The 26,979-nt window shown below is 51.8% G+C and overlaps 2 protein-coding genes across 15 annotated transcripts in view; both read left to right on the top strand.

Moving 5' to 3' along the window:
* Positions 1-4,719, top strand: part of PLA2G6 (phospholipase A2 group VI) — a 46,795-nt gene extending 42,076 nt beyond the window's left edge. For all 13 annotated transcript variants that reach the window (XM_072656084.1, XM_072656078.1, XM_072656073.1 and 10 more), the window contains 5 exons: positions 1,080-1,216; positions 1,690-1,844; positions 2,771-2,938; positions 3,381-3,454; positions 3,663-4,719. In XM_072656084.1, the coding sequence (XP_072512185.1) occupies positions 1,080-1,216; positions 1,690-1,844; positions 2,771-2,938; positions 3,381-3,454; positions 3,663-3,807 (679 nt within the window). In that variant the 3' untranslated portion in view covers positions 3,808-4,719. The remainder of the gene's footprint in view (positions 1-1,079; positions 1,217-1,689; positions 1,845-2,770; positions 2,939-3,380; positions 3,455-3,662) is intronic.
* A 1,016-nt stretch (positions 4,720-5,735) lies between these two features.
* BAIAP2L2 (BAR/IMD domain containing adaptor protein 2 like 2) lies at positions 5,736-23,498 on the top strand. Of its 2 annotated transcripts, none has more exons than XM_072656086.1 (14): positions 5,736-6,147; positions 7,928-8,003; positions 8,941-9,027; positions 9,961-10,022; positions 14,024-14,095; positions 14,848-14,964; positions 16,716-16,862; positions 18,885-19,037; positions 19,354-19,492; positions 20,188-20,404; positions 20,907-20,975; positions 21,262-21,481; positions 22,596-22,639; positions 22,934-23,498. In XM_072656086.1, the coding sequence occupies exons 1-14, from the start codon at positions 6,097-6,099 to the stop codon at positions 23,007-23,009; spliced, it is 1,530 nt and encodes a 509-aa protein (XP_072512187.1). In that variant the 5' UTR covers positions 5,736-6,096; the 3' UTR covers positions 23,010-23,498. The 2 variants fall into 2 exon arrangements, with proteins under 2 accessions (XP_072512187.1, XP_072512188.1); XM_072656087.1 differs by lacking the exon at positions 5,736-6,147 and adding an exon at positions 6,221-6,688.
* The last annotated feature ends 3,481 nt before the right edge of the window (positions 23,499-26,979 follow it).

Raw genomic sequence — 26,979 nt, 5'->3', positions numbered from 1 at the left:
GCTGAAGAGGCCTGAGCCTTGCCAGGCTTATCACCTTTGTCCTGCCTTGTGCCCAGGTCAGGCATCTCCTTTGTGGCAAGATTGGCAGCATGTGTGACCATCACTGGCCCAGCAGGCGGAGCCTCAAAAGGCCCCCCTGGCATCTCAGTAACTCAGTCCTTAACCTTTGCTATCAAATAATAAAAGTGGGGAGGGAACAAGCATTTATGAAGGCCTACTGTGTGCCAGCACTGTCCTCAGCACTTCATCTGATCCTCACAGCCACCCCGGAGGGGGATGCTGTGAGCATCCTGCTGTACAGTTTTGGAAACTGAGACAGACAGATGTTAATAGAGGTCCTTTCATGATCGCTCAGTGACACTTTGCGTCCATGGGATTCCATCCAGCAGCTTGGTTTCTGTGGGAGCCACAGCTTGTGCTGCCTCAGCTTCAGGGAATCCTAGGGCCCTCCCAGAAGCCTTTCATCTTCAGAGTCCCTTGGTCCACACGTAGTCTGGCTCCACTCAGACCCACTGCCCTGAGCTTGAACTGAACAGGTTAGGGCAGGGGAAGGAAGCCAGTGGGAGTGTGTAGGCCTGCATGGGGCCAGGATGGCCTTCTGGTGACGCCTTGATTGGGAAGGCGTGCATGAGACACCATGGGAGAGACGAAGCTAGCTGAGGCAGAGCACTGCCCTCCCCAAGCTTCTGGTCTGCTTGGGAAGATGCAGAATGTGTTCCTTTTGGGCCTAGGTTTTGTCATCATGCAAATGAATGTTAGACTGAAGAATTTTTAATTTCCCGCAATCCTGCCATCCCCTGATCTGAGGTCCCTCCCTGCCCTGCCATCCCCTGTTCTGAGGCCCCTCCTAGCCCTGCCATCCCTGTTCTGAGGCCCCTCCCAGCCCTGACTTTCTCTGAGTTCATACATACACATGGAAACTCGCCTTAGTACTGCATAGTATAGTTAGTTCACTGCTGCCTCGGGAGCCCCTGTAACAAGGGATCTTACAGTTGGGTTGAAGCCTGAGGGGAATGGAGGGAGGGTCTTCCCATGGCCAGTGCTTACACTGAATGAGCTGCATGGCTCTCTGCCCCTAGGGTGATGCTGACAGGGACCCTGTCTGACCGTCAGCCAGCTGAGCTCCACCTGTTCCGCAATTATGATGCCCCTGAGACCAGAAAGGAACCTCGTTTTGCACAGAACCCCAACTTACCACCTCTCACCCAGCCCCAAGGTAAATGAAGGCCCCCCCCTCAGCCCAACTGGGAAGAGGGAGATGGTAGAGGTGCAGCCTCAGCCCAGCTGGGATGACTCCCACCATGACCTTCTCGTCTTCCCCTTTCACCAGGAAAGGCAGCCACAAGGGTGAGCTGCTTCAGGTGCGTGTCCTCAGGCACTCCCCTGTCCCAGAACCTTAGACCCCTCATCTGTGGAAGGGTTACTCAGGTCCCTTCCAGCTCACAGTGCACAGTCCCCTCCCTCTCTCCCAAACACACACGCGCACTCACACACACACACACAGACACAGACACACACAGACTCTCTCTCTCTCTCTCTCTCTCTCTCTCTCTCTCTCTACCTCTACCTCTACCTCTACCTCTACCTCTACCTCTACCTCTACCTCTACCTCTACCTCTACCTCTACCTCTCCTAAACCTTAGGATCTTGGTGCAGGCCTCACCTTATGGTGGCTCCTCTCTCCCTCAGACCAGCTGGTGTGGAGGGCAGCCCGCAGCAGTGGAGCAGCCCCCACCTACTTCCGGCCCATTGGGCGCTTCCTTGATGGAGGACTCTTGGCCAACAACCCAACGCTGGACGCCATGACAGAGATCCATGAGTATAACCAGGACATGATTCGCAAGGTGAGGCCCCGACCCGGCCAGGACAGGGATGGCATCTGGGAGATGAGTTACCCGCAGAGGGAGGTAGTGAGCTTACTGCCACAGTCTGCATGGAGGCCTGAGGAGGATGGTGCCCTGGCCTTGTAGTTGTCATCTTGGATGCTGTGTGACCCTCTGGGCCTCAGTCTCCTCATCAGTACAATGGCAGTTATGAGCACAAGAGCACTGGCTGCTTCCTCTCAGCTCCAAGCCCTGTGCTCTTCCAAGCCTGAGGGAGGGTAATCCAGACAAGGTGCTGACAGTACCAGGGGTATTGTGGAGACGGGGAGGGTCTTTATGGGAGAACCTGGGCAGAGCCCTGCTGCTCCTTGTGTCGAAGCATGACTCTGAAGGATGAGTAGGAGGTGAAAGGATGGCTGCCGAGGAACTGAAGCCCTGATGTGAGAGATGGGAGGGTAGTGAGCAAGCCAGGAAGTGGGGCTCCCACCCACAGCCACTCCAGCCCCCGCAGCCCCAGTGTCCCTGTGGACACTGCTCCATTGGGGTGTGAAGAATTCCCAGCTGCGTCTCTGAGGGCCCCCAGTTCACCAGCATGAGTCTTGGTTTTCTCGTCTGTAAAGTGTGGACAGTAACGATAGTCGTGGGAATATTGAGGTTTACAAAGCGTTTCCTGGGGAGCTGTATCCGTGCTGCTTCCAGGGGAGGAAGACAAGGCCATGCTTGAGGCTCCCCCATGCTGTCTTCTCCCAGCCATGATGCCTTCTTTCCCACAACACTTAGCTCTGGCGCCACTTGTTACAAACCCTGCCTCACCTGGGCTGGGCAGAGTTTTCTCTGGAAGAGTTAGGTCTCTGCCAGCCTCATCCTCTGAACTCTGGGTCACCTTTCATGCTGCCCGTGAGTTGAGGGCCCTGTGGCTGACCCTGCCCTATCTCCATCTCCCGCAGGGCCAGAGTCACAAGGTGAAAAAGCTGTCCTTGGTGGTGTCCCTGGGGACCGGGAAGTCCCCCCAGGTGCCAGTGAGCTGTGTGGATGTCTTCCGCCCCAGCAACCCCTGGGAACTGGCCCGCACAGTCTTTGGAGCCAGGGAGCTGGGCAAAATGGTGGTGGATTGTGTGAGTACCTTTCCCCATCTTACCTCAAAGCCTTTCTGGGGGAATTAATGCCTGGGTATGGCACATCTGGGGTTGGGGGAGGGGGATATACCTGTTTCCTCCTCTTGTTAAAAATGCTTTAACTGGTGATTTTTGGCTTTACCTGTCGGCAACAAAGGACAAACACAACAACACCATTACTACCCAGTAATGCCCCACCTACCCAAAGCATTGTCCCTTGTAACAGAGAAGACAGTTAAATACAAGAAACTGAGGCAGGGATTACATCTGTACCTGTAGCCCACCACTTCTCGGCAGGGTATGCTAGGTACTGGGTAAGAGGAGTGCCTGGCACCTTCTAATCCCATGTACCCAAGAGTGGAGCATTCTAGGTTGGGAGGACCTGAGGTTCTGTGAAAGGCACCATGAGTGTTGAGGTGCTCACCCAGGCCCTTTGCTACAGTGCACAGATCCTGATGGGCGGGCGGTGGACCGGGCCCGAGCGTGGTGCGAGATGGTCGACATCCACTACTTCAGGTACCCAGGGTCCCTTCATCCCTGAGCTCCTTCTTCCTGCCCCACCCTCCTCTCTCCTCCTCCTGCTCTGACCCCTTCACCCCATGAGGCCCAGCTCGCTGAAGGATTCCCCCTTGTCTTTTCCCATCGTGGGCACCAGAACCTTAGAGCCTCACCTCTCTCCGTCTCCCACCCACCCATGACTGCTTGCTCTCCCCTCCCTGAACAGACTGAACCCCCAGCTGGGAACAGACATCATGCTGGATGAGGTCAGCGACACGGTCCTGGTGAATGCCCTCTGGGAGACTGAAGTTTACATCTACGAGCAGCGGGATCAGTTACAGAAACTGGTCCAGCAGCTGCTCACCCCTTGAGGCCGGCAGGAGGGATGGGGGAGGGGGCAGTGCCCCTGCCCACCCCCGACCCTGCCCCACCTCACCTCAGAGACCTTGCAAGGAACAATGCCTGGAATTTGGGTGGCCGGTCCAGGATGATCACTTGTATGGAGGGGCATCCTCTCCCACCCCCCTCTGAGGGGTTTGGGGTGCTCCCAGCCTGAGACCTTGAGACCTCAAGCTTGGGGCCCTCTTTTCTTGCCATTACTGCCTTAAAGTGTTGACCAGAACCACCAACCTCCTTATGCCTTGTCCCCTCCCCACATCCTCCATCAGGTAACAGAGGACCAAGCTAGTGCTACCCTCACCTCCAGAGCCAGCCTTTGCCAAGCTGGGCTACTGGGGTGGGTATTTCCTGGCCAGAAAACCAGACAAGAATCTGTTTCTTTTGAGGGGCCATGGGGAGCAGGGGGGAGTATGAAGCTGGAGGAGACTCTGGAGATAGACCTGGAAGCAGAGTCTGTCCTCTGCCTCCCCTCTGGGGGGTCCAGGATGGCATGGCCCCTCCTCCCCCCTCAGAGTGGTTCTAGGGGATGACCCTTGCACCTGTCCCCAGACTGGCAATTCCCATCTGTCCCTGACCCTGCTAACCCCTAAGGGAAAATTCACCTGGCCCCAAGAAAGAGGAAGTTCAGAGCCAACTTTGCCCCCAGTCTCAAAGTCCATACTTTATTGGTCACCTTTTCTCTTCTTCCTCCCTCCCTCTGCCATTGGCTTGGTTCTTAAACAACAGTTAATTTATTATTTTGGACAAGGAAGTGTTCTAAGCTGCTGCTTGGTGCCCCTCCCAGAAGATGTGGACCAGAAGTGGGGTGCTGGGTGACCCCCTTACCTCCACCCTCTTCTAGAGTGAACCCTCAAACCAGAATAAACATCTTGGATCGAAACCCACCCTGTTTGTCTTGCATTTGGTGTGAGCTCTGGCCTGTGGCTCTGGTCCTCCTCCTGGGGGAGGAGCCTTGTATGGAATGAGAGGATTGAATCTTGGGATCGTAGCATTTAGACCTGAAAGGAGAGCCTTGGGCCCAGAGCAGTGCCAAGGTCTTGAAGCTGTGTCTGTCATGATAGAATTGCAAAAGTGTCAACTTATTTCCCCTCCTCACCTCCTAACATGGAGGACACATTGAATGAAGGAAGTGGGACTGGATTGTGGAATGGCAAGATGAGTCCATTGGAGGGAGGGAGGTCTGCCAGAAAAGGGTGAAGGCTAGCTGAACCTCCTTTTTCTCATCACTCCAGTGCAAGGGATGGACACGTGGAGCTCTGAGGGGCTCCCACCTCTGACCCAGACTGGGGTCAGGAGGATCCCAGCAACATTTAAGAGGTTTCCTATGGGGGATCGAGCCCTCTTTCTGTCTTGGGCACTGGGAGTAGGTGTGCAAGTCCTAGTTAAGGTGGGTGCTGTCCAATGGAGAGATGAACTTGAAAAGGAAACAGCATTTATAAGGATGTAGGAATGAGGGCCAGTGAAAGGGTCGCCAAGATCATCAGGTAAGTGTTCAGCTATCCCTGGAGAGTAGGACTGAGGCAGGAGGTAAGGGGGTCATGGCTGACTCTCATTCCTTGGCCTGGCTCCCTGAGGGCAGCCTGTTTATGGACGTCATCATGGAATCTAGAGCTGCAAGGAGCCTTTGAGATGGAGGAGGGAACTGAGGCCCAGAGAGGATTGGTCACTTGAGGAGTGGGATGTTGGTTGGCCTCTGGCTCTGAATGGAGACTGACTGTGGGGGCAGAGGGAGAAGGCATTCTCCCAGGAGGCCCCTCAGATGTTGGCAACTGTCCGAGGCAGTTGGGGAGGGAATTGGGCGGGGGGGGGGGTTCTCCCAGCCTGGGAATGGAGCCAAAGGGAACCCCACCAGGTGGCCTTTGGGGCTCCCTCTACTGCAGCAAACCCCACCCTCCTCCCAGTAGTGGTAGCCCAGAGGGGAAGCTAGGAGAGGATAGGAGGTTGCTGTGTGCTGAGCCCGCCCAGAAGAGTTGAATAATTCAAGGAGGTCACATGAGCCCACCTCACTGTCCCAGGCTTCCTTCCCCCCCCACCCCTACTCGGCATCTGGTTACAGCCCTAGATCAGATTCTGACATCCCAACTGGTGAATAATTAACCTTCCTTCAGTCCTCTATCCCCACCCCAGTGACAGCCCTCTGGAGGGCTCAGGTGCTGTGAGGACGCTGCTGGGTCCACAACCCCTTGTGTCCAGCCTTGAGATCTCTTGGCAGACGCCTCAGACACCTACCTTCCCTGGTCTGGGTCTTCCCCTCTCGCTTCATGGCCCTCGAGATGGAGCAATTTTATCGATCCACAGTGGCCATCTACAAGGTGAGCGTGGTCAGCTCAGTCCCCCAAAGCATGGGAGGCAAATGTCCAGCAAACTGGTCCAGGCCTTCAGCGGGCCCAGGGAGGGCGCTGGAGTCCACTTCTTGGACTTTAAACACCTCTCATTGAAGGAATAGATCACCCCAGAGGCCCGCTCTGGGGCATGCCAACACAGGCCAAGTGGAGGCTCAGTATGTGGGCCACGTAGGGCTTTCAGAGGCTGAGGGATGGGTCAGGTCTGGAGGAGGAGAAGGAGGGAACCAGAGTCTAGAAAGAGTTCCAGCACTGGACTGGAGGCTTAAAGCCCCAACCCAGCATCAGGAATGGCAGCCCCTTAGAGCTCCCAAATCTAGGAGGCCAAGGAGGCCTCTGTTTCTTCCTGGGCAAGCAGGGTTCAAAGAAACCTCAAGGGGCCAGGTCAGCAATCTGTCAAACAGCATCTCTGAGGCAGGGGAAGCCCAGATCAATGCTGGCAACTCACCTTCCTTATGGGAAGGTATAGTCTACAATTTTCAGACATTCTCCAGGGCCAAAGAGAATGCAGGTAAGCCCTCTCACACGGAACCCCCTTCAAAACCTGGGAAATAGATGGCTTCCCCCTAAGGATTCTTGGTCCGTTTTTCATGTGGCTCTTAACTGCGTGGTTTGAAGCCCTGGCAGCTCACTGGATAACCTCCTCTGGGTGGGCCCTGGCTTAGGATGGGGACTGGCCTTCCAGTGTGGAGGGATTGGAGAATGGTTGCTTCTGGCCTGGTTTGGGGTCCTCTGCTACTGTCCTTGAAGTCAGGGCTGTATCATTTTTGTCTTTGTGCCCAGAGCCCAGCATAGTGCTCGGTATATAGTAAGTGTTTAATAAATGCCTGCCTGTTGATTGTCTTGGATGTCTCCATTTCAGAGAGTGGTACTCTCAGAGTCCGCCAGGGCTCGGCCAGACAGGGTCTTCAGGGGACCCCTGCCATGCTAGCATGGTGCTTAGGAGCCTCAGTTTTTCATCAGTAAAATGGAGCTAATCATAATCCCAACTGCAGAGGGCTCGTGGGAGAAAACATCTTGAGAGAATGGGGCTTTCTCTTGGGAAGATGGTGTTCCTTCTCCACCTGGGGTGGGGGGTGAGTCATTTTCACCTTTGTTGGGAGAGGAATAGGGTGGTTTTCTTAGGCGATGGGGTCCTGAGGAGTGACTCCCACCTTTACTTTAAGTATCCCTGGGCAGCCTCAGGCAGCCTCCTGTCCAGGTCAGGCATGGTGTCCTTTTGCCCCACTGAGCTATATTTAGCAAGGGGCTTAGGAAGACCCCAGGGTCTGATTGTCTACAATGGTGGGGTCCTAAAGGAAAGCCATCTGCTCTGCTCTCAGCTGACACAGGAGAGAGGGAGGCAGGATTCCATGTCACCCAAAGCACAGAAAAATTTGCTTATTATTAGACTCTCCTTGAATAAAGTAGGCTGCTCAGTGAAGTAGTGAGCTCTCTGTTACAGAGAATATCCAAGCACAGGTGGGCTGACTGCCATGAGGGGAGGCTGCTGAGTGAGGGAAGGTTGGGCTTGGTGACCTCTTAGGTCCCCACCCCAGACTTTCTGATTTTGTGGAACTGGGAGAGCCTGGAATCCCTAGCCCCTGGTCACAGAGTAGATGGGGATCCACTCTCAGGCAGGCAACACCACCCTGGAGCCTGGAGGTATCCCAGGGGTTCCAGACCTTGAGGAGAGGGAGAGAGGGCCTGGCTCTTTCTATTAACTCCTCATGTCCCATCCCTTCTCTGAGTCCTTGGCCTGTGTCCCCAGAGCATCATGGAGCAGTTTAACCCGGCCCTGGAGAATCTTGTATACCTGGGTAACAACTACCTTCGTGCCTTTCATGGTGAGTGAGGATGCTTGCTTTTCCCAAGCCCCTTCCTCCTCCTGTTCCCCAAACTCTTCCATCCTGATGGGTGAAGAAAATCAGAGACTGCACTTGAACCTCCCCTCTGACACTCCCTTGGCTGTGAGACCTGGGCAGATCTGAGCCTCAGTTATCCTCATCTGTAGAATGGAGATGGTGATGACCATAGCAGCTCCCTCTGAAAAGTTCAGACGAGATCATAGCTCTTTGCTGACCTGAAAGCGCTCCAGAGGTGCTGAGAGTATTATCACTGTTATTACTGGTATTATCACTGTTATTACCATCATCATTACTACTATCATTAAGAACTATGGTTATTCCCATCACCATTGTTGTCAGTTGCCCACTGGGGGGGACACTCTCATAAACACAGTGCCAGCTCTTTGGATCACGTGATCATTCGTGTGTACACCAGCTCTCCCTCCCAGACACCTCCTCCCCCATCCATTTCCCCAGCGCCTCCTTCCAGATTTCCTACTGCATCTGCACAGACTTACAGGAGAGAGTTCGGAGGAGAAGACCGGGTGCTGGGGTTCGGGGTGCGGACTTTGGCCTGGCTGAGTCAGGGGTCTGGATTTGAGACTAGATCTCATGCATTCATTTGGCATTTATAAGGCTCCTTCTGTGCTTAGAGCCCAGGTCTGGGCACTGGGGAGATGCGAAGGTTAGCTAAGGCACACCCCCACCTTCCCTGGGCTTATGGCCTAACAGGGGAGTGAACAGCTAGTCAGAATAGCTAGTCCCTGTAAGGACCTTGCCTTCGGACAGGGGGTCAGAGGGGGATGGTCACTAGGGAGGCATGGGGGAGCTCTTGGTGGGGGAGGATCAGCCTGGGTTGGATTTGAGGAGAGGGCTGGGGGGCAGGGCCTGAGCCAGGTCCCAGGCTGAGACACATGAGTCTTTCCCCTCTGGGCAGCGCTGTCTGAAGCAGCTGAAGTCTACTTCAAGGCCATCCAGAAGATTGGGGAGCAGGCCCTGCAGAGTTCCACCTCACAGCTATTGGGTAGGAGACCCTACTCCTGCCCCGCCTCCCAGGCATCAGGCCTGCTGGTCCAGCTGTCTTTTCACCACCATCCAGATAAGGATAAGGGTCATAATAGCCCCTGCAGCTTTGTAAGCCCTCTCCAAAAGCCCCATAGTAAAAGGATTATTATTCCCATTTTACAGATGAGAAAACTGAGGCTCAGTGAGGGGAAATGACTTGTCCTTAGTCACACAGTGAATACAGAAGGCAGGATTGAAACCTCGATCTTTCCTAAGACCAAGGCTGTGTGCTCTCTGTAGACCAGGTGGTAGGGTGGGCCTAGAGCCAGGAAATTGAACCCTGGAGTTAAAGCCCCTGGGTTCAGATCCTAGCTTTGATACTGCCTGTGTGACCCTAGGCAGGTCACAAACTCTCTGGGCCTCATTTTCCTCAGCTGAAAAACTGAGGAGGTCAGGCTAGATGGTCTCCAAAGTCCTACCAATTTTAGACCTATGATCTTTACTGACTTAGTGACCCTAGGCAAGCCATTGCTTCTTATGGGGGTCTCAGGTTTCCTCATCTGTAAAAAATGAAGTGGTGATCTTTGCATTCCTTATCTCACAGGGATTTGGGGGGAAGGTACCTTGTAAACTTGAAGTTGACCTAGAGTTGAGAGTTGGTATTAGTGGTCCCTGTGCCCGTTGACCTACAGGGACTGGGCAGGTGCAGGGCGGGAAGGGAAAGGACAGGGTAAGGACCCAGAATGTTAATACTGAAAGCCAGGTTCTCTCACTCATGCTTATCTGATAAGATCCCAAGTCAGAAGATATTGCTCCCACCCTGTGAGCCATCTCTGCAAACACAGACTTTGCCCCAAGTAATTGCCGAGCAAGTGGCCCTGGTGCCCCTGGGTGGGGTCAGGCCAGTGCACCTGCCCATCCCCGCCTCACTGTTTCCTTCCCTGTCTTCCAGGTGAGATCCTTGTACAGATGTCAGACACCCAGAGGCACCTGAACAATGACTTGGAAATTGTCGTGAGTCTCCAGGCCAACCCTGGGGGGCAGGCTTGGTGCCCAAGGTGGTCCTAGGAAGGCTCATGCTCTTCTGAATGCCCCTAGACCTTGGTGTAAAAGAGAGAGGAGGCTAACCCTGTTCAGAAGAGGTCATGGGATCTGAGACATGGGCTAGCAAGGAGGGTAAAGAGTCAGAATATGGGCACTGCCAAACATCTCTGTGGGCCTCTGGGCCATTTTTAAGTGGGGCCACCAAGCACCCTGGCTTACAGTCCTGCTTCTGACATTTACTGCCTGTGTGAGCTTGGTCAAGTCACTGCCACCTCAGTTTCCTCATCAGTAAAATGCAGCTGTTAGACCAAGGGTCTCGGCTCCCTGCTAGATCTGAGTCTATGAGATTTTCTTCTAAGAGAGTCCTATCCTTGTCTACAACAGCCCTACAGATACTTGAAGAAGGCCAGCATGGCCCTCATCAGCCTTCCCTTTCCCAGAACAAACATTCTCATTTTTTCCAACCAGTATTTATACAGCCTGAAATCCCATCTCCCTCCCAGGCACCTTTCAATGGCTGTCTTCCAGTTGGTCCATGTCCTTCTAAAAATGTGATCCTGCTCCAGAAGTTGTGAGCGCCAAGCTGGGCTCCCACCTCCCTGGTCCTGAACCCTCTAAGACCACCACATAACAAGAAGAAGCCACATTTATTTTGCTCCTACTGTATGCCAGGCACCATGCCAAGAGCTACACAAGCATCATCTCCTTTGATTTTCACAACAACCCTGGAAGGAATCATCCCAATTAATTGAGGTAGACTGAGAAGGGAAGTAGCTTATGCAGGATCACACAACTGGTACATGTCTGAGGCTGGATTTGAATTCCAGTCTTCCTGACTCCAGGCCTAGTACTTTACCTGCTTCACCACCTACCTTGTCATAAATCAAGATTAGGATGGAATCTTGTAACTGCACTTGAGCGGTAGGACCCAACCCGCCTGAACCCTATCTCTGTCCCCCTTGCACCTCTCCCTAGTCTCCACCAATGGCTAGCTGCCATCTTGTTTTAAGAACCACCTCACCTGCAGTTTCATCAGCCCCTCTTTCTTGTCAGTCTCCTCCCAACTTCCAGAGCCAGCCCTTCCAACTAAAACGGGAAGGGGGTTGGCTAGTAGATAGCCCTAGTCTGCTATAAGGGATAGCGTGGGGGCACAGTGGATAGAGTTAGACAGACCTGAGTTCAAATTCTGCCTCAGACACTTACTACCTATGTGACCCTGGGCAAGTCACTAAACTCTGTTTGCCTCAGTTTCCTCAACTGCAAAATGAAGACGATCATTATGAGGATCAAAAGAGATAATTGTAAAGCATTTAGCATACATAGTAAATATTAATAGTATACACATAAAGTAATCAATTAAACAGTAAATTAGTAAAAAAGTAATTAGTAATGATTAGTCAATGAATAGTAAATAGCATACATATAAATATTATTATTATATGTAAAATGGGATGATAATAGCACCTCTCTCCCAGGGCTGTTGTGAGGATCAAATACGATGATATTTGTAAAGTACTTCGTGTATAGCAAATGTTAATAGCAAATGCGTACATATAAATTAGTAAATTAGTGAATTTAGTTGATCAGTAATATATAGATTTAGTTAATTAGCAATAAATTAGTGGATTAATAAGTATAGTTAGTTCATTAGTAATAAGTAATTAGTAAATTAATAGTAAATCGTGTCCATATAAATATTAACTGCTATTATTATTACCTGTAAAATGGGCACAATCATAACACCCCCCAGGTGTGTTGTGAGGATCAAATGAGATACTAATTGCACAGTGACTCACAGACCTTAAAGGGCTCTTGTAGTATTAGCTACTGTTATTATTTTATACTTGTAATATTAGCTACTGTTATTATTCTGTATCCCAGCAAAGGATGCCATGAGAGGATCAGTGGAAGGAACTGGGGATAGTTCCCTCAGGGTTGGGGAGGGGTTGTGATAGTCTTCGGCTCTCTTCAAGGCTGGCAGGGCCACTGGGAAAAGGGATCCCTCCTCCTTTCCCCCCACCCCACCCCCCCACCCCCCTGGACAGCTTGACCGGACTTTAGTCCAATGTGATTGTTCCCCCGATGGGAGATAAGTCATGAAGGAAGTGACTGGGACGATAAGACGTCTTTGTGAGCATTGGGAGGGATTCTTTCCTCTGACTGAGACTTCAGTCAGTTCCTTAGGAATCAATGACCTGGAGCTGTGGGCTTGGATGCCCACATCCTACCAGGAAGCCTGCAGAAGATTTCCTGATTAGCCAAAGCAAAGGCAGGGATTAAAAACAAATCCAAATCCTGAATGGAAAGCTTGTGCCCAGGCCCGAGACTGGGAGAATCTCAGAGCTCTGGGTCCAAGGGAGTCCCTTCTAGGAGCAAGTGCTGACAAAAGCAGAGGACTCAGTGACTTTGGGTGAAGCCTCTGGTAATGAACTAATGGAGGATTTGTATAGAAAGCAGGATCCCAGAATTCCAGGGCTGGGAGGGACCTCAGCATCCATCTAGCCTAACCCATGGATCTGACATATACCTGTCATATATCTGACAAGGTGTCACCAGTCTCTGCTTGCATATCTCCAGAAACAGGGAAATCACTACTACTCCTCACCACTACTACTACCCACTTCACTGCTGGACAGCTCATGGCACTGAGCTGAAATCTCTCTCAGAAACTCCTTCCCTCTCCCTAACCTCCCTGGGTCCAAGTAGAACAAGACTCTTCCACTTGACAGCCTTTTAACCTCATGAACCACCACCTAGCTAGGATAGTGCCTGTCATATAGAAGAAGCTTGACAAATACTGGTTGATTGGGTCTTATTTTCTCCATTTGGAATAGAGAAGATCAAATCTTGACTCATCCACCTTGACCTAGGGCAAGTCACCAATCTATGCCTTGGTTTTTTCATTTGTAAAATGAGGGGATTGGAGACACTTGTCTCTGAGGTCCTTTCTAACTCTAAATCTGTGGTCAAACCTGACATGACACAATCTCCAGATTTCTCACCATGTTAGCCAGGCCCAGAATGGCTTCCTCCTGATAGTGAGGGAAAGAGTACCCCTAACACCAATATCTGTGGGCCTATCCATTGGGGCTACCCACTCCACCCTCTTTTCTGCCTTGGTCGATGAACTCTGTCTTCATTGCCAGTCCCTCCACAAAGGCAGATTGCAATCCATCTATAACTTACTAGGAAAAGCTTAGAGAGCTGCTCAAGGCTTACATTATGTGCCTGAGGTCCAATCGCTGATATCAGAGGTGAGACTTGAATATAGATTTTCCTGATTCCAGACCCACTAGGGCATACTGCCTCTCATTCTCTTTTCTCAGTGACAAAATGCCCAGCATTCTTTGGCACGGTCTTTCTCATAGACTTTCCCATCATTGTGACAATCCCTCCTTTTGGCCTCTCTTTCACCTGACTCCCCTTGCAGCAAGTACCCTGGGGACCTTGGCCACTCCCTGACCCTGAAAGGCTTGGCATTATTTGCCTACCCAGTACCTTCATCAACCTTGATACAAACCTTGATACAAACAAGGCTTTGATTCCTGTGTGGAGTTGTAGCTATGGATTAAAGTCCTAAGAAATTATTAAAGGATGCAAGGGCATGGCCAACTTTAGGATTCTTTTTGTGCTAACAGTTAGAGGTAGGACTTTGGGGACAGTTACTTCCTCCTTTAGTCCTCTGGTTTTTTACCTACAAAGTAAAGGTTTTATAATTTATCTTTGAAGTCCCTCCAAATTTGAATGTCCTCTTGTTCTAATGTTCCTTGTTCGATAGCTCCTCCCAGCTCTGACATTCTGTGTTCTAAGATCCCTTCCAGCTTGGACATTCCATATTCTAAGCTCCCTCCCAGCTCTGACTCCATATTCTGAGGGTTCTCCCAGCTCCCTGCCCTGTCACTGTCCATGGCAGTGCAGACTCGGGCATATGCCCGAGAGGAAAGAAGGGACATATTTTGTCTTCATTGCAGGTGCAGACTTTCCACGGGGACCTCCTGCAGCACATGGAGAAGAACACCAAGCTGGACATGCAGTTTATCAAAGTGAGCCCACCCCCACTACCTCTGCCATGCTGGGTGGGCAGCTTTCCCTGGAGCACTCTGCTGGCTTCCCCAACCCTGAGGTCTTCCCATTCTTAATTCCTCTCCCTGGGGAAAAGGGAAAGATTCTTTAGTGCCCCCACGTTCCTCAAAGGCATGGAAACAAACTGACCTCTGTCCCCATTGTAGTGGCCTTCCTATGACTGGAGAGAATAATAATTAGAAAGGCAGCATGTTATAGTAAAAGGAATACTGGAACCATGGAGTTGGAATCAGGAGAAACCTGGGTTCAAATCCTGGCTCTGACACGTACTAACTGTGTGATCTTGGACAGATCCTTTTACCTCCCTGAGTCTGAGTTTCCTCATTTGTAAAATAGGAGTAATTATATTTGGAGAACCCAGCTTAAGTGTTGTTGTGGTATCTTTTGTCACCCTTAAAGCATTACCCACCTCAGCTGACAGCCGTACTTTGATGCCCTTACTATTTACAAGGAATGTTCCCACATTGTGCTCTTTGGGCCTCAGTTTCCTCACCTGTAAAATGAGGTTGTGGGACTAGATGATGTCTAATTTCTTTTCCAGTCCTAAGGAAGGCAAGGCAAGGCAAGGGTGACTCTTCCCATTTTAGAGATGAGTATACTGAGGGCCAGAAAGAGAAAGTCATTCCCTAGTAATCCCACAGTGAGTAGTGTGAGCAGGTCTTTGCTGCCCCTTCCTCCCCCCACCATGCTCCCAACATCTCCCACTCCCTAGGACAGCCGCCAGAACTATGAGATAGAATACCGACACCGCGCTGCCAACCTGGAGAAATGCATGTCAGAGTTGTGGAGGATGGAGAGGAAGAGAGACAGGAGCGCTCGGGAGATGAAGGTGAGCAAGACGGGCAGAGGGGAGGGGCTGGGTTCCCCAGGGAGCCCTGCTCTCCTCCTCCCCCCATTAAAGTCAATTACACCTACTGCCCTACACTCACCCTGCTGCTCTAAGCAGCCCAGGGCACCAGACCTGGCAGCAGGAAGACCTGAGTTCAAATCCTCCTTCAAACTTTTACTAGCTGCGTGACCCTGGGCAAGTTCCCTTACTTCTCCATTTCCTCATCTGTAAAATGAGGGGTCTTAGATTCCATTTCAGCTCTAAATCTCTGATCCTGCCCAGGGGACCAGGTCCCCACTTACACACCTCCTGTGTTACATCTGCTGAAAGTTCATCCACAAAAACCCAAGGCCACACATAGGCTCTAGAAGCAGAAAGCATCTCAGAGGGAGGCAGTCATAAGGTGAGAGCCTTCTAAGTGCTGGACTCCGGGATGGGGACTTATTACTTGGTCTCAGGGGTTTCATAGTCTAGCTGGACAGCTACCAGAAAAATCTTCCTTGGAAGCAGACCTCTGTCAACAAAGATTTCAAGGTGGAGATGGTATTTAATGATATTTAATGTTAATAATAATAGTACGGTTTGCAAAGGCTTTTTATATATGTTATCTTGTAATAACCCTGGGAGGCAGGTCCTATTATCGTCACCATTTTACAGATGAAGAAATTGAGGCTCTCTTGCTCAGAGTCACCCAGCTAGTAAATGTCTGAGGCAAGACATCACCAGGGGATGAGAGGGATAGTGCCAGGGAAAAATGAGGAATTCTTGGCTTTCCTGGGACTTTCTGGAGCTGGGCGTTCCCCAACTGTGGAGGTGCTGGTGAGAAAATTAAGAAGATGGACCAAATGAAATATGGAGGAAACTGAAGCGAAATAAATGTAAGATCTTAAACTGAGGTTCCAACAATCAATTTCATAAGCACGAAATAGTGGCGGTCAGGAAGAGGTACGGCTGGACGGTACAGACCGATAGTCGTTAAATGCTGAAGTCTCACAAGCAACCAAGGCTATCCCAGTCCTTAAGGGGCTTATATTCTAATGGGCAAAGGTAACAGCTGAAGGAGGGCTGAAAGGGGGAGAGGCAAGGGGACCCAGATCATTATAAAAAGATCTGAGGGTGTGAGGGAGCAGGGTATTGAATGCCATCTGGGAGGGGCAAGAGCTGGGGAAGTAATCTTCCTGCTGCCTGCTACCATAATCAGCCCCTTGGGCAAGATTGTGTTCAGTTGTGGGAGACATGTTTTCTAAGGGACTTGGATACACGGGAGAGCGTCCAGAGCAAGGCATTCAGGTTAGAGACAGACCTTGAGGTCACACCATAGGGAAGAGGAAGCCCAGGCAGTCAACTTCATGGAGCCAAGGAAGTCTTAGGCTGGTGCTGCTTAACTTCTGTGGGCAGAACCGGGAGGAATAGGTGGAAATCTCACTGAGGCCAAAGCAGGAAACACTTCCCAATCATTGAGAGGATTGGCTGCCTGCCTATACCTTGTATGTCCGTAGCACAAGCCTTAGATTTCAAGGTCCCTGAGGGCAGGGACCGTTTTGCCTTTTTTGTGTCTGCAGCCTGGTACACAGTTGGTATTTAATAAATACTGTATAATTTTTTGATTAGTGAGTTCCCCATCCATCCCTAAGTGCACTGTAGGGAGTCACTGATTGTGGGAGATGCATTTTGATGATTCAAAGATGTGGGACACCTGAGCCTCTCATTTCTGGTGGAGCCCCTCACTCATCTTCTCTGTCCCTCCCCAGGAGAGCGTGAACAGGTTGCATGCCCAGATGCACGCCTTCGTCTCAGAGAGCCAGAAAGCAGCAGAGCTGGAGGAGAAGAGGCGCTATCGGTTCTTGGCTGAAAAGCACCTGCTATTATCCAACACCTTCCTGCAGTTCTTTGGCCGGGTGAGCCGAGGGCCTGGGCTGTGGGGATGGACCAGGGCAGGATTTCCCCTTATTCTACCTTAGCCCCAGAAATTCTAGGAGCAGATATGGGGAGATTCCAGAAGTCACCGAGTTCTACTCCTGCATTTTGCAGATAAAGAAACCGAGGTCCAGAGAGGTTGAACTACTTGCTCAAGGTCACACTGGTAGTGAGTAACAGAGGTCACATTTGAACTCAGGTTTTGTGACTCTAAGTTTAGTTGCCTGTTATTAACTGGCTAGAAAATGCTGGAGCTAGTGCTTGAACTCAAGGCTTTACATTCTGAGTCCGGAGCTCTTTCTAATGAGCCAGGTCCCTCCTTGCCTGCATTCTTTCCTTCCACCCTTCCTTCCTTCCCCACATAAATAGATAGATATAGATAGGAGTGTGGGTGAAGTATTCAGGGAGGACTAGCAGCTCTGATGCGATGGCTGCTCATCTACCTTTGATGTCCATCTGTGGCTCTAAGAAACTGTTGCATTCACCAGTGGTCACATTTCAGTAAACCATCTCACAGACAGGCTAAACCAGGTCGAGAGTAATCAATGGGCCTCAGAACCGTCAATGAGTTGATGGGGGTGAGGGTTGGGGGGGTTTTCCCCATGCAGAATGAGCAGATGAAAACACTTTGTTCCACTGGCCATAAAGGCAACTGAAGCAGGCACCATGGATGCTTGGAGCTTGGTTGGACATTGAAGACACCAAGGTCATCCACTGCACTCTGGGCCATCAACAGTAGTTTTGACTTTTGTCCTGCCATAGGACTTCAGTGACTCAGGAAGACAAAGTGAAGCTGACCACAGTGCAATGTTGCTTCACTTAAGTCCAATTCACTCACAAGTCAAGATACTATCCATGATGTCACCAGGCATCTTCAAAAGTGAAGGACAAACAACCTAAGATATAGATAGATGGATAATAGATAGATGGATAGATAGAAATTATGTATGTATCCATGCATTCATCCATTTATCTATCCATCTTCCATCTATATCTATCTATCCATCTACCTATCCATCCATCCATCCATCTATCTGTCTATCTATGCATCCATCCATTTACCCATCCATCCATCCACCTATCTGTCTGTCCATCTGTCTACCTATCTGTCCATTCATCCATCTACCCATCCATCCATCCATCTATCTATCTATCTATCTGTATCTGTGAGTCTGGCAATATCTGTCACATCCAGGCCCCTCATTGCCCCCTGCCTTGGTTATTGCAATTACCTTATAAGGCATATTCTAATCTATTCTCTGTGTTAATGACCATTTTTATTACATTATGATCTGAAAAAGATGTTTCACATTTCTGCCTTTTAACATTTATTTTTCATGTATTTCTGCCTCAACACATGGTCTGTTTCTGTAAAGATGGTCAGTCTATCCATCAGCATTTTAAAGTGCCTACTATGTGTTAAGCATGGAAGGGGGAGCTTACAGAGAAAAGTCCCTGCCCTAAGTGAGCTAACCTTCTGATGGGAGAGATGGCATGCACCTACATTGCTATGGCCAAGACAAATCCAAAATGATCCTAGAGGGAAGACCAGGAGATTGGGGTGGGATGGAGGGGACAAGGAGATTCCAAAGGTAGGAAAGTGTTGCTTGAACTGAGCCTCAAAATGAACCAGGGATTCCAGGGGATGGAAAATCTGCAATAGAGGGTTGAGTGAAGAACAGAAAGAAGGCTGGAAGGGACCATCACAGAAACCAAGAGAGAAGAGAGTATCCAGGAGAACTGGTATTCAGCAGGAGAGACATAGAATGTGGAATGGCAGAGGCAGGAGGGGCCTTAGAATAGGGAAGGTTGGGGCTGGGAGAGAACCTTAGAACAAAAGATGTCAGAATTGGGGGAGAAGCTTATAAATCATCTAATTCCATACCCTCTTTTTACTGATGAGCAAACTGAGGCTCAAATAGGGTTCCTGATTTACTGAAGGTCACACAGTGAGGACTAGTCTAAGCCAGGTCTTGAATACCCCTTCCCTTCTTCTATCCTAGGCCCGGGGCATCCTCCAGAACCGAGTTCTCTTGTGGAAGGAACAGTCAGAAGCCAGCCGAAACTCATCTCGGGCCCATTCCCCCGGCTTGCTGGGCCCCACCCTTGGGTCAGCCTACCCATCAGGCCGCCTGACCCCCACCCGCCTGGAGATGGTGAGCCCCTGGGAGCTACGGGCGCCACCTTTCCCACCCCCCCTCTACCCACCCCCTGCTGTGCCCCTCTCTCCCTGGGACTTGAGGCCCCCATCCTGGACTATTCTCCCCCCTAGAACCTCAAGCTTCCGAGAAACCCTGTCCTCCCCCTACCTCCCCCCTGGGGTCTCCCCACCACCTCCTCTGTGGCTTGGGAGGAGGTTACTGAATCCCTATGGGGAGCCCTGGGACTGGGGGTGGGGGGCAGAATAGGGTGGGGGGCAACCCTGCCTCTCCCCTCCCTTCCCCACCCTCCCCTGCCCATCTCCCCTCGCAGCCCCAGAGGTCTCTGGGAGACTTCAGCTCTCCCCGGAGCCGACATAGCTCAGGCTCCTACGGCCAGGAGCCCAGTGAGGGGAGACCTGTGTCCCAGCTGGAGCCAGATCGGATGTCCCTGCCCCGGACACCATCTTCTCGTGAGTCACAGAAGTTCTGGGAACAGTCCTTGCTCACGCCTCCCCACCCCCCTGACCAACACAGACACTCTCTCGGGGAATCCCTTCTCCCCCAATGAAAAACAATATTTTCCTTCCCCAAGAAGACCCAGGACTATCTATTAGATTGGGAAGGACCTTAGAATTTGGAATGTTAGACCTGGAAAGGGCCTGAGAACAGGGAATGTCAGAGCCAGGAGGGCCTTAGAACAGGGAATGGCAGCAGAAAGAGAAAACTTAGAACAGAGGATTACCTAGCTGGAAGGGAGTTTAGAGCAGAGAAATCAATTCTATCACTTCTAGGAGGGCCCTCAGACCTTCATGGGAATCTCAGAGCTAGAAGGCTCCTCAGGGACCCCCTACTCTCTCCATCCAGCGCATCCCAAAGACAGCTCCAGACAGCCTTGCCCAGGGCGTCCCAGCACACTGCTGCCTGCCCCCTCTCCCCCTAGCCTTCTGTATGGACCCCCTCCCTTAGGAGGAGTCCAGAGTCAGGATACCAGGTCCCACCCCATCAGCCTTAGAGCTGCTGGCACCCTCACTGGGGCCCAATCTGGCATAGTCGCTGTCCACTTGGGCAGAGCAAGAGGAAGTATGAGGAATGATTGCAGTGACCTGGGAGGGAAGGCCACAGTTCTGTGCGTGGTCTGACCCTGCCGTCCCCCTGCCCTGCACAGCCTCCCTATATGCCAGCAGCACCCAGCGGTCCCGCTCCAACTCGTTCGGGGAGCAGCAGGGCAGCAGCAGGGGCCCCCTGAGAGCTCGGGCCTTGGTATCCCATTCGGACAGTGCTAACCACACCCTGCTGCCCTTCTCGGCCGGCGATGTCGTCCTGGTGCTGGTGCCTGAAGCCCAAAATGGCTGGCTGTATGGCAAGCTGGAGGGGTCATCCGTGTGAGTGGGGGATGGGCAGGAGGAGGCTACCCTGGCACTGGTCAGATCCCGGGCATTAAGAGTCATTGGACGCAGGATCCTAGTATCATAGATCTCTACCTGGAGTAAGCTTGGAGGTGTTGAGCCCAACGCCTTTATTTTTACAGAGAGGGAAACTGAGGCCCAGAAAGCGACTCCCCCTAGCCAGATTCCAGTTCCAGGTCAGCTGTTACATGTAGTGTCACCTCACCTCAGCAAATCCCTTTTTCTCTTTGTGCCCCAGTTTCCCCATTTGAAAATGAGGAGGTTGGACCAACTCTCCTTGAACATCTAGAGCTAAGGTCATCCAGCATGAGACCTCTAGTGATGAACCCAGTAGCGCCTTTCGTGTATGATGCACTTGCCCCAGCTAGAGGAGGCCAGGAGAGGACCTGGTGGAAGGCTTGGGGATGGTCACCTTAGTCAGAGAAGGGAAGGGTTAGGCTCTGGCAACCTCTGATCAGGTTCTCCCTCCATCCCCCAGGAGTGGCTGGTTCCCAGAGACATATGTGAAGCCCCTGGATGATGTGCCCGAGAATGTGCTGTCTTCCAGGTACAGGTAGCAGGGGAGCTGGGGTTAAGGCCAGGGGACTGATAGGCCACACAACTGAGTTCGCTTGGGGAGAATGGCTGGGAAGGGCCCCAACCCTTTTAGTTACTGAGAAAAAAGGTCTTGTCCTGGCCAAAATCCTTCACCCTGCTTGCCAACTCCCTGCTGCCAAGGTCAACACATCCAGCCCTCTTGTCTCCAGTTGGGTTGGCCCAGGTCCGTCTCCTGTGATCAATGTGAGCTGGTCATGGTGTATGGGAGCTGACCTCTGATCTCCCTCTCGACTCAGGTCCTATCCACTTCGGGGGACTCACAGCCTGGACAACCTCCTAGACCACCCAGTGAGCACCCCAGCTTCCTCAGAATACTGGGACAGCCACTCCCGGCCCCACACTCCCAGCAGGACCACCAGTAGGGCCACAAGCCGTGCCCCTACCCCGCCCCCGCTACCCCCTGACAGCAGCCGCCGTAGCAGTATGGGCAGCATGGGGGTAGCCAGTGATGCCAAGGTGAGCTCTCCTTGTCAGTGCCTCACAGTAAACCAGGAGTGGAGCCAGGAGACCTGGCCCTGCCACTGACCAACTTGTTATCTCAGCTCTCCTCGAAGAGGAGATTATAGTGTCCTCTCCACTCTGACATCCAAAGCCTAAGAGTCATAGATTCAGGGGCTGGGAGGAACCTCAGATGCCATCTGCTCCAATCCCTTCATTTTATGGAGGAGGAAACTGAGGCACAGAGAAGTGACTTGCCCAAGATCAACCAAGAAGGGTTAGAAGCAGGATGGGAGCCCAGGTCCTCAGACAAGAAAGAGCAAGTGCTCTTTCCACTGGGCCACACTGTCACCCTGTCCTTCTAGCCTTGATATTCCCTGTTCTAAGCCCCCTCCCAGCCCTGCCATCCCGTTCTAAGGCCCCTCCCACCTCTGACATCCCCTGTTCTTAGGCCCCTCCCACCTCTGACAGCCTCTGTCCTAAAGTCTCTCAAAGCTTTGAAATCCTTGAATTCCGAGTCTTGGCTTAGATGCTCCTCCACTGTGTGATTCTGGGCCTCTCTGAGCCTCAGTTACCTAATCAGAAGACAGACAGAAAACACTTTGTATTTCCCAGCTCACAGAGCCCTCTACAAGGAGGAGCATTTTAGTGCTAAAGACCTAGAATAGCGTGAGTTGTATTTCTTCTTTTTTGCCTGTGCCATCTCTCCAGGTCTCCCTTCTCTGTTTCTTTCCCCCACGGACCCTGTAAGTTAAAGCTCAAGGCCTCCTTTGGACAGACAGTAGCCACCCAATTTTCAGACTTCTCTGGGGGCAGAGAAATGTCTTGTTTGCCAATTTGGTGGACAGAATGCTGGAGAAGTCAGGAAGGCCAGGGTATGACCCTGGCCAAGTCATTTACCTTCTGTTTGCCTCTGTTTCCTCTTCTATTAAATGGGGATCATAATAGCACCCACCTCACAGAGCTGTGGTGAGATCAAATGAGATGTTTATGAAGTTCCATAAAAACAGTCACTGTTATTACCTGGCTATTAGTGAGGGGGCGGGGGTAAGCAGGGAATCAGTGGACAGATAGGGCCAGCTCTGGCTCACTAGCCCCTCTCTTCCACTCTGACTGGGTTCCATCTTTATAGAAGCTGATGGCCTGGGAGCAGCACCCCCCAGAGCTCTTCCCCCGGTGAGTGTGAGACTGGCTGGACAGGGGTAGGCCACACAGATACCTGGGGTAGTGGTGGTGGCAGAGCCTGAACTTCCCCATGCCCTCCCCTGATGGGAGCCCCTGGCACAGTAGGGAGGGGTGGACTAAGAAAATTCTAGAACCCAGGTCAGAGCATGCTACCTGGCATCCATATGCCCACTCCCAGCCCTGCATGAATCTATGGGAAACCCTGCCGCTTCCTCTTAGGATTATGGGGGGGGGGGGTCTCTCCTCATTTTTTTCTCCCCTCTCGCTGCCTTTCTCTCCACTCAGAGGCACCAACCCCTTTGCCACTGTGAAACTCCGTCCCACCATCACCAATGACCGCTCAGCCCCCCTTATCCGCTGAGGACCCCCTGGTCTGGGGAGTGTCCCCCATCACCCATGTGCAAAGCAGTCTCTCCCAGCATGCACACAGAAGCCCTGGAAAGCAACTGGAAGTGCTTGTGGGTGCCCAAGCAGAAGATTCCAGGAACATTGGGGTCCAGGGCCTGAGCCCTCTCTTCCCAGCTAGGGCAGAGATTCTGAAGCAAGGGAGACTCTGTGCTTCCCAAATGAGACAGGGTGACCCGAGGGCCAAGGGTCCAGACTGCCAGGGCCCTTCTCCGGGGGAAGGCCAGCAGAGACCCTCTCCATCCATCCATCTGTCCATCCATCCCAGAGGGCCAGGCATGGCATAGTGAGGGACCCTCCCTTCCCTGCTCCATCCTCTCCCACTGTCTGTCTCCCCCAGAAGCTGGAGGAGCTCTCCTGCCTACCCTCTCCCCTCTTGGAACTGGCCCAGCATTTGGTTGTGTAAATGGGTATGAATTAAAGTCGATGAATGCAAGACAAAAGAGCAGCTGAGCCACCTGTGTGTGTGTTGGGATTAGGGTGGGACCACCTGCACAGCCTGGTTAGAGGCCAGGCCCTTTAAATTTCCAGACCACTATGATCCTCTCAGCTTCCCTTTGGGAGGGATTTTCTTGAATCTGACCTGAACCCTGCTACTATATCCTCTGCCCCCTTAACCCCATCTCTTCTGGTCCATCCCAGCTTGACTGGTCAGTCTAGCACAGCCTGAACTCGGCCCCCTGGCTGCCCCAGGAGGGTCCCCATCTTGATGGAGGAGGGTGTCCCAATTGCCCAGAGCCTGAGACAAGGCTAGTTTTGTTCCAGAGTGCCCCCCCCCCAACCCAACAGGCCTTTGGGACTTAGCTGCAGAGGAATGCCTCCCCTGGGCACCAGGCTGGGTCAGGCTCCTCCCTGAGGTGGCCCTGCACCAGGAATGTGACCCCAGGAAGGGGGGCTAAAGCGCTTAGGAGATTAGGGGGCCTTCTCCTCCAGGGACCGGGCTCTAGACCCTCTACAACTCCTCAGATTAGAAGCTGAAAGGAACTTTAGAGAAGGAGTCATCTCACGGCTTTTTCAGAGAATGAAACTGAGGCATAAAAAAGTGAAGAAGAAACTTGCCTACGGTGATCCAAACACTAAGTCTAGATTTGAACCTGGGGTCTGGGATACTTTCTTTTCACTACCTTCATGTTCTTTTCACTACCTTCATGTGTCATCCTGGACCTTATCCTGTTTGAGTGAATCCTGTATAGTATACCATTGGTGGCCCAATGTGTCAGAAAAACCTGGGTTTAAATCTAGCCTCATACACTTAGCTGTATGACCCTGGGCAAGTCACTTCACCCTGTTTGCCTCAGTTTCCTCATCTGTAAAATGAAGCCAGAGAAAGAAATGGCAAATCATGTCATTATCTCTGCCAAGAAAACTCCACATAGGGTCACAAAGAGTTGGATGCAACTGAAACAACTCAGTAACAATGGAAAAGGTATTTCCCCCACCCCCCATAGTGCCTAGGACAGCATAGAATGGCTGCTCAGGCCATGATGGTAACTGGTTGTTCCCAGCTCTACTTTCTTCTCCCACCAAAGCCTCTTATCAGAGTGTGTGTAGAGGGACAACTCTAGATATAAGCCTGCTCTCCACCCCATTCCCCACCCCCGACCCATTCCCTGTCCCAGCTATAGCCAGTCTCAGAGAAGGGCACGAAGCAGAGGCAGAAGGGGGAGGGGCAGTTTAAAGCTTGATCGGCCACTAATCCCTTGGGTCCAGTTGGGTTGTGGGGAGCCCAGATGACTGAACCTCGAAGGGTCTGAGCCCAGCAGCATCGGAGTCGCCTGGTGAACATTGATCCAGAGGGGCCTCAGTAGGTGGGAGCTGCCACAGAGGCCCAGGTCAGTAATCCCCAGACCTAAGGGGACCACTCTAGAGTGGGGGGAGGCTCCCTAAGGCTTGAAGCTTGGGAATGCCTGGGTGAACTGAGCACCTGTCTCCAGGGCAGGCAGCAGTAGAGAGGTCAGGACCGATGCTGGACCCAGGAACAGGGCACCAGAGAGACCCTGAATCCTGCCTCCTGCCCGGGCCAGCTGTGTGGATTGAACAAATAGAGCAGGCTTTCACACCTACCCGATACAAAAGTATTATGTGCAGAGCTGCTAGTCTCCGCAGCTTTTTGCTTGGTATATACCAAGCTTTCAAAGAGGGATGTTTAAGATCCCTCCCAGCTCTGAGATGATAGTTTGGTGCTGCTCAATGGGGCTTCTTTCTGACCTTTCTTCTAGTCTCCTCTCCATAAAAAAAAAAAAAAGCCTCCCTGACCCTCTCAGCTTTCTTTGATCTGCAGTTTCCACCTCTGTAAAATGGGAACAATAGTCTTTCATCTCATATTTATAGCGCAGCTGTGAGTGCAGGTGTAACTAAGAATTCCGAAGCCTGGGACAAAGCTGGCTGATGGGGAAAGCTGGAGGGAGGGAATGCCTCTGTTACACCTCGGTCTGGTGTCAAGGCAGTTCAGAGACAGGTCCTGGGAGCTGGGGAGGTAGAGGAAGTGGGGGTGGGGTCCAGGGCGTTCAAAGGCGTCAAACTTCGAGCAGGCACTGAATGGAGAGGAGTTTGGTAAGGTTCAAAGACAACAGAAATTAAAATCTCCATAGGATGGAGTGAACCTGAAGGGAGGAGAGGGGATCACTGAGTGACGATGGCTGAGGGACATGCTGAAGGTGGATCTCATCCCTCTCTCCCCACCCTGAGTGTCTAGGTGTGGAAGGAGCAGTTAGCTTTGGAGAAGGGGCCAAAAGAGGTGGGGTCTTCAGGAGGCTAGCTCTCAGGGAGCATCAGAAGATGGAAACAGCAAGATAGAGGGGTCTGGAGGGCGACTCCTGAGGGACCATAGGAAGGCAAGGACTGAATTGGAAGGGTCACTGTGAAGACAGGGTTGGGAGCCTGAGGATGGAAAGGGGTGGCCCATCCTGCCAGCTACTTCCCTAGCCTCTAGCACCAACCAGCTGCTCCCTTGCCTTCTTCCCCCGAAATTCCCCTGGAGTAGCTGGAGCACATACAGTGACCACAGTCCCTCATGTTGGAGGGTCCCTCACAGTCCCTGCCAGCAGCCCCCTTTCTCCATCCTCTGCAGAGCCCAAAGGGATGCTGATCCAGGAGGCACCAGAGTGGCAGTCTCTAGACCAAAATGGGAACAAAGCAGTGTCCCTCCCTGGACCCCAGCCCCAGATAGCAGCACCTGGAAAAAAGCCCTGGATGCCTCACTTGAGTTATGGTTCACATGTTGAAGGAAGTGGTTTTCAAATTTTGAAACATTCTAAAAAGAGAGACCAGAATCAGGAGCAACCTGGATTTGTGAGGTGGACAGAATATTTTTAGAACTAAAGGGATCCCAGAGGCCACTGAGGCCAACACCCTCATTTTACACATGAAGAAACTGAGGCCCAGAAACAGAAGGTGACCTGCCCAAAGGCACACTACAGGTTCACGGCAGAGTCACAAGTACAGCTTGGTTCTCCAGGTTAAACCTTTTTGGAGTCAAGGAAACATTTCAGGGCTGAGAAGCAGAGGCCACATAGTTCAACTCTCTTTTATAGGTGGGGAGAATAAAGTTTAAAAAAGGAGGAGTAGAAGCTGGGATCTGCTTGAGCTCTCCCCCCAAAATCCCTCAAAAAAACCTGTAAAAATGACTCTAAAGAAATAAAGCTTAAAGAAGGAAAATGACTTTGCCTGGGTCACACAAGTATTAGGTGTCAGCCTCAGCCCCAAGGGAGCACCCTTCTGGGCTCTACCATGTCAGCTTCAAATTGAGGAGGGTCTGGGGGGGAGGAAGGAAGGACATTTGGGACAGGAGAGGGTGGGTTGCAATGGGATCTCAGCAAATCCTCTTCGCTCATTCTGGGCTCCCCCCAAACTGAAGGCTTCTCCTCGTTCCCTGCCTCAGTTTCCCTGACTCACTGGCGTCCTCTCTGCGCGCAGCCCCCGGCTGA

Source organism: Notamacropus eugenii, chromosome 3 (assembly GCF_028372415.1).
Source record: "Notamacropus eugenii isolate mMacEug1 chromosome 3, mMacEug1.pri_v2, whole genome shotgun sequence".
Lineage (NCBI taxonomy): Eukaryota > Metazoa > Chordata > Mammalia > Diprotodontia > Macropodidae > Notamacropus > Notamacropus eugenii.
This window is presented reverse-complemented; position numbering and strand designations above follow the sequence as displayed.

Bases quoted from the DNA above. Each gene is read 5' to 3' on its own strand.
- BAIAP2L2 (XM_072656086.1), top strand. From the start codon at position 6,097: ATGGCCCTCGAGATGGAGCAATTTTATCGATCCACAGTGGCCATCTAC. The intron at 9,028-9,960 runs GTAGGAGACCCT...CCTGTCTTCCAG, and splicing joins TTCCACCTCACAGCTATTGG to GTGAGATCCTTGTACAGATG. The intron at 19,493-20,187 runs GTGAGTCACAGA...TGCCCTGCACAG, and splicing joins GCCCCGGACACCATCTTCTC to CCTCCCTATATGCCAGCAGC.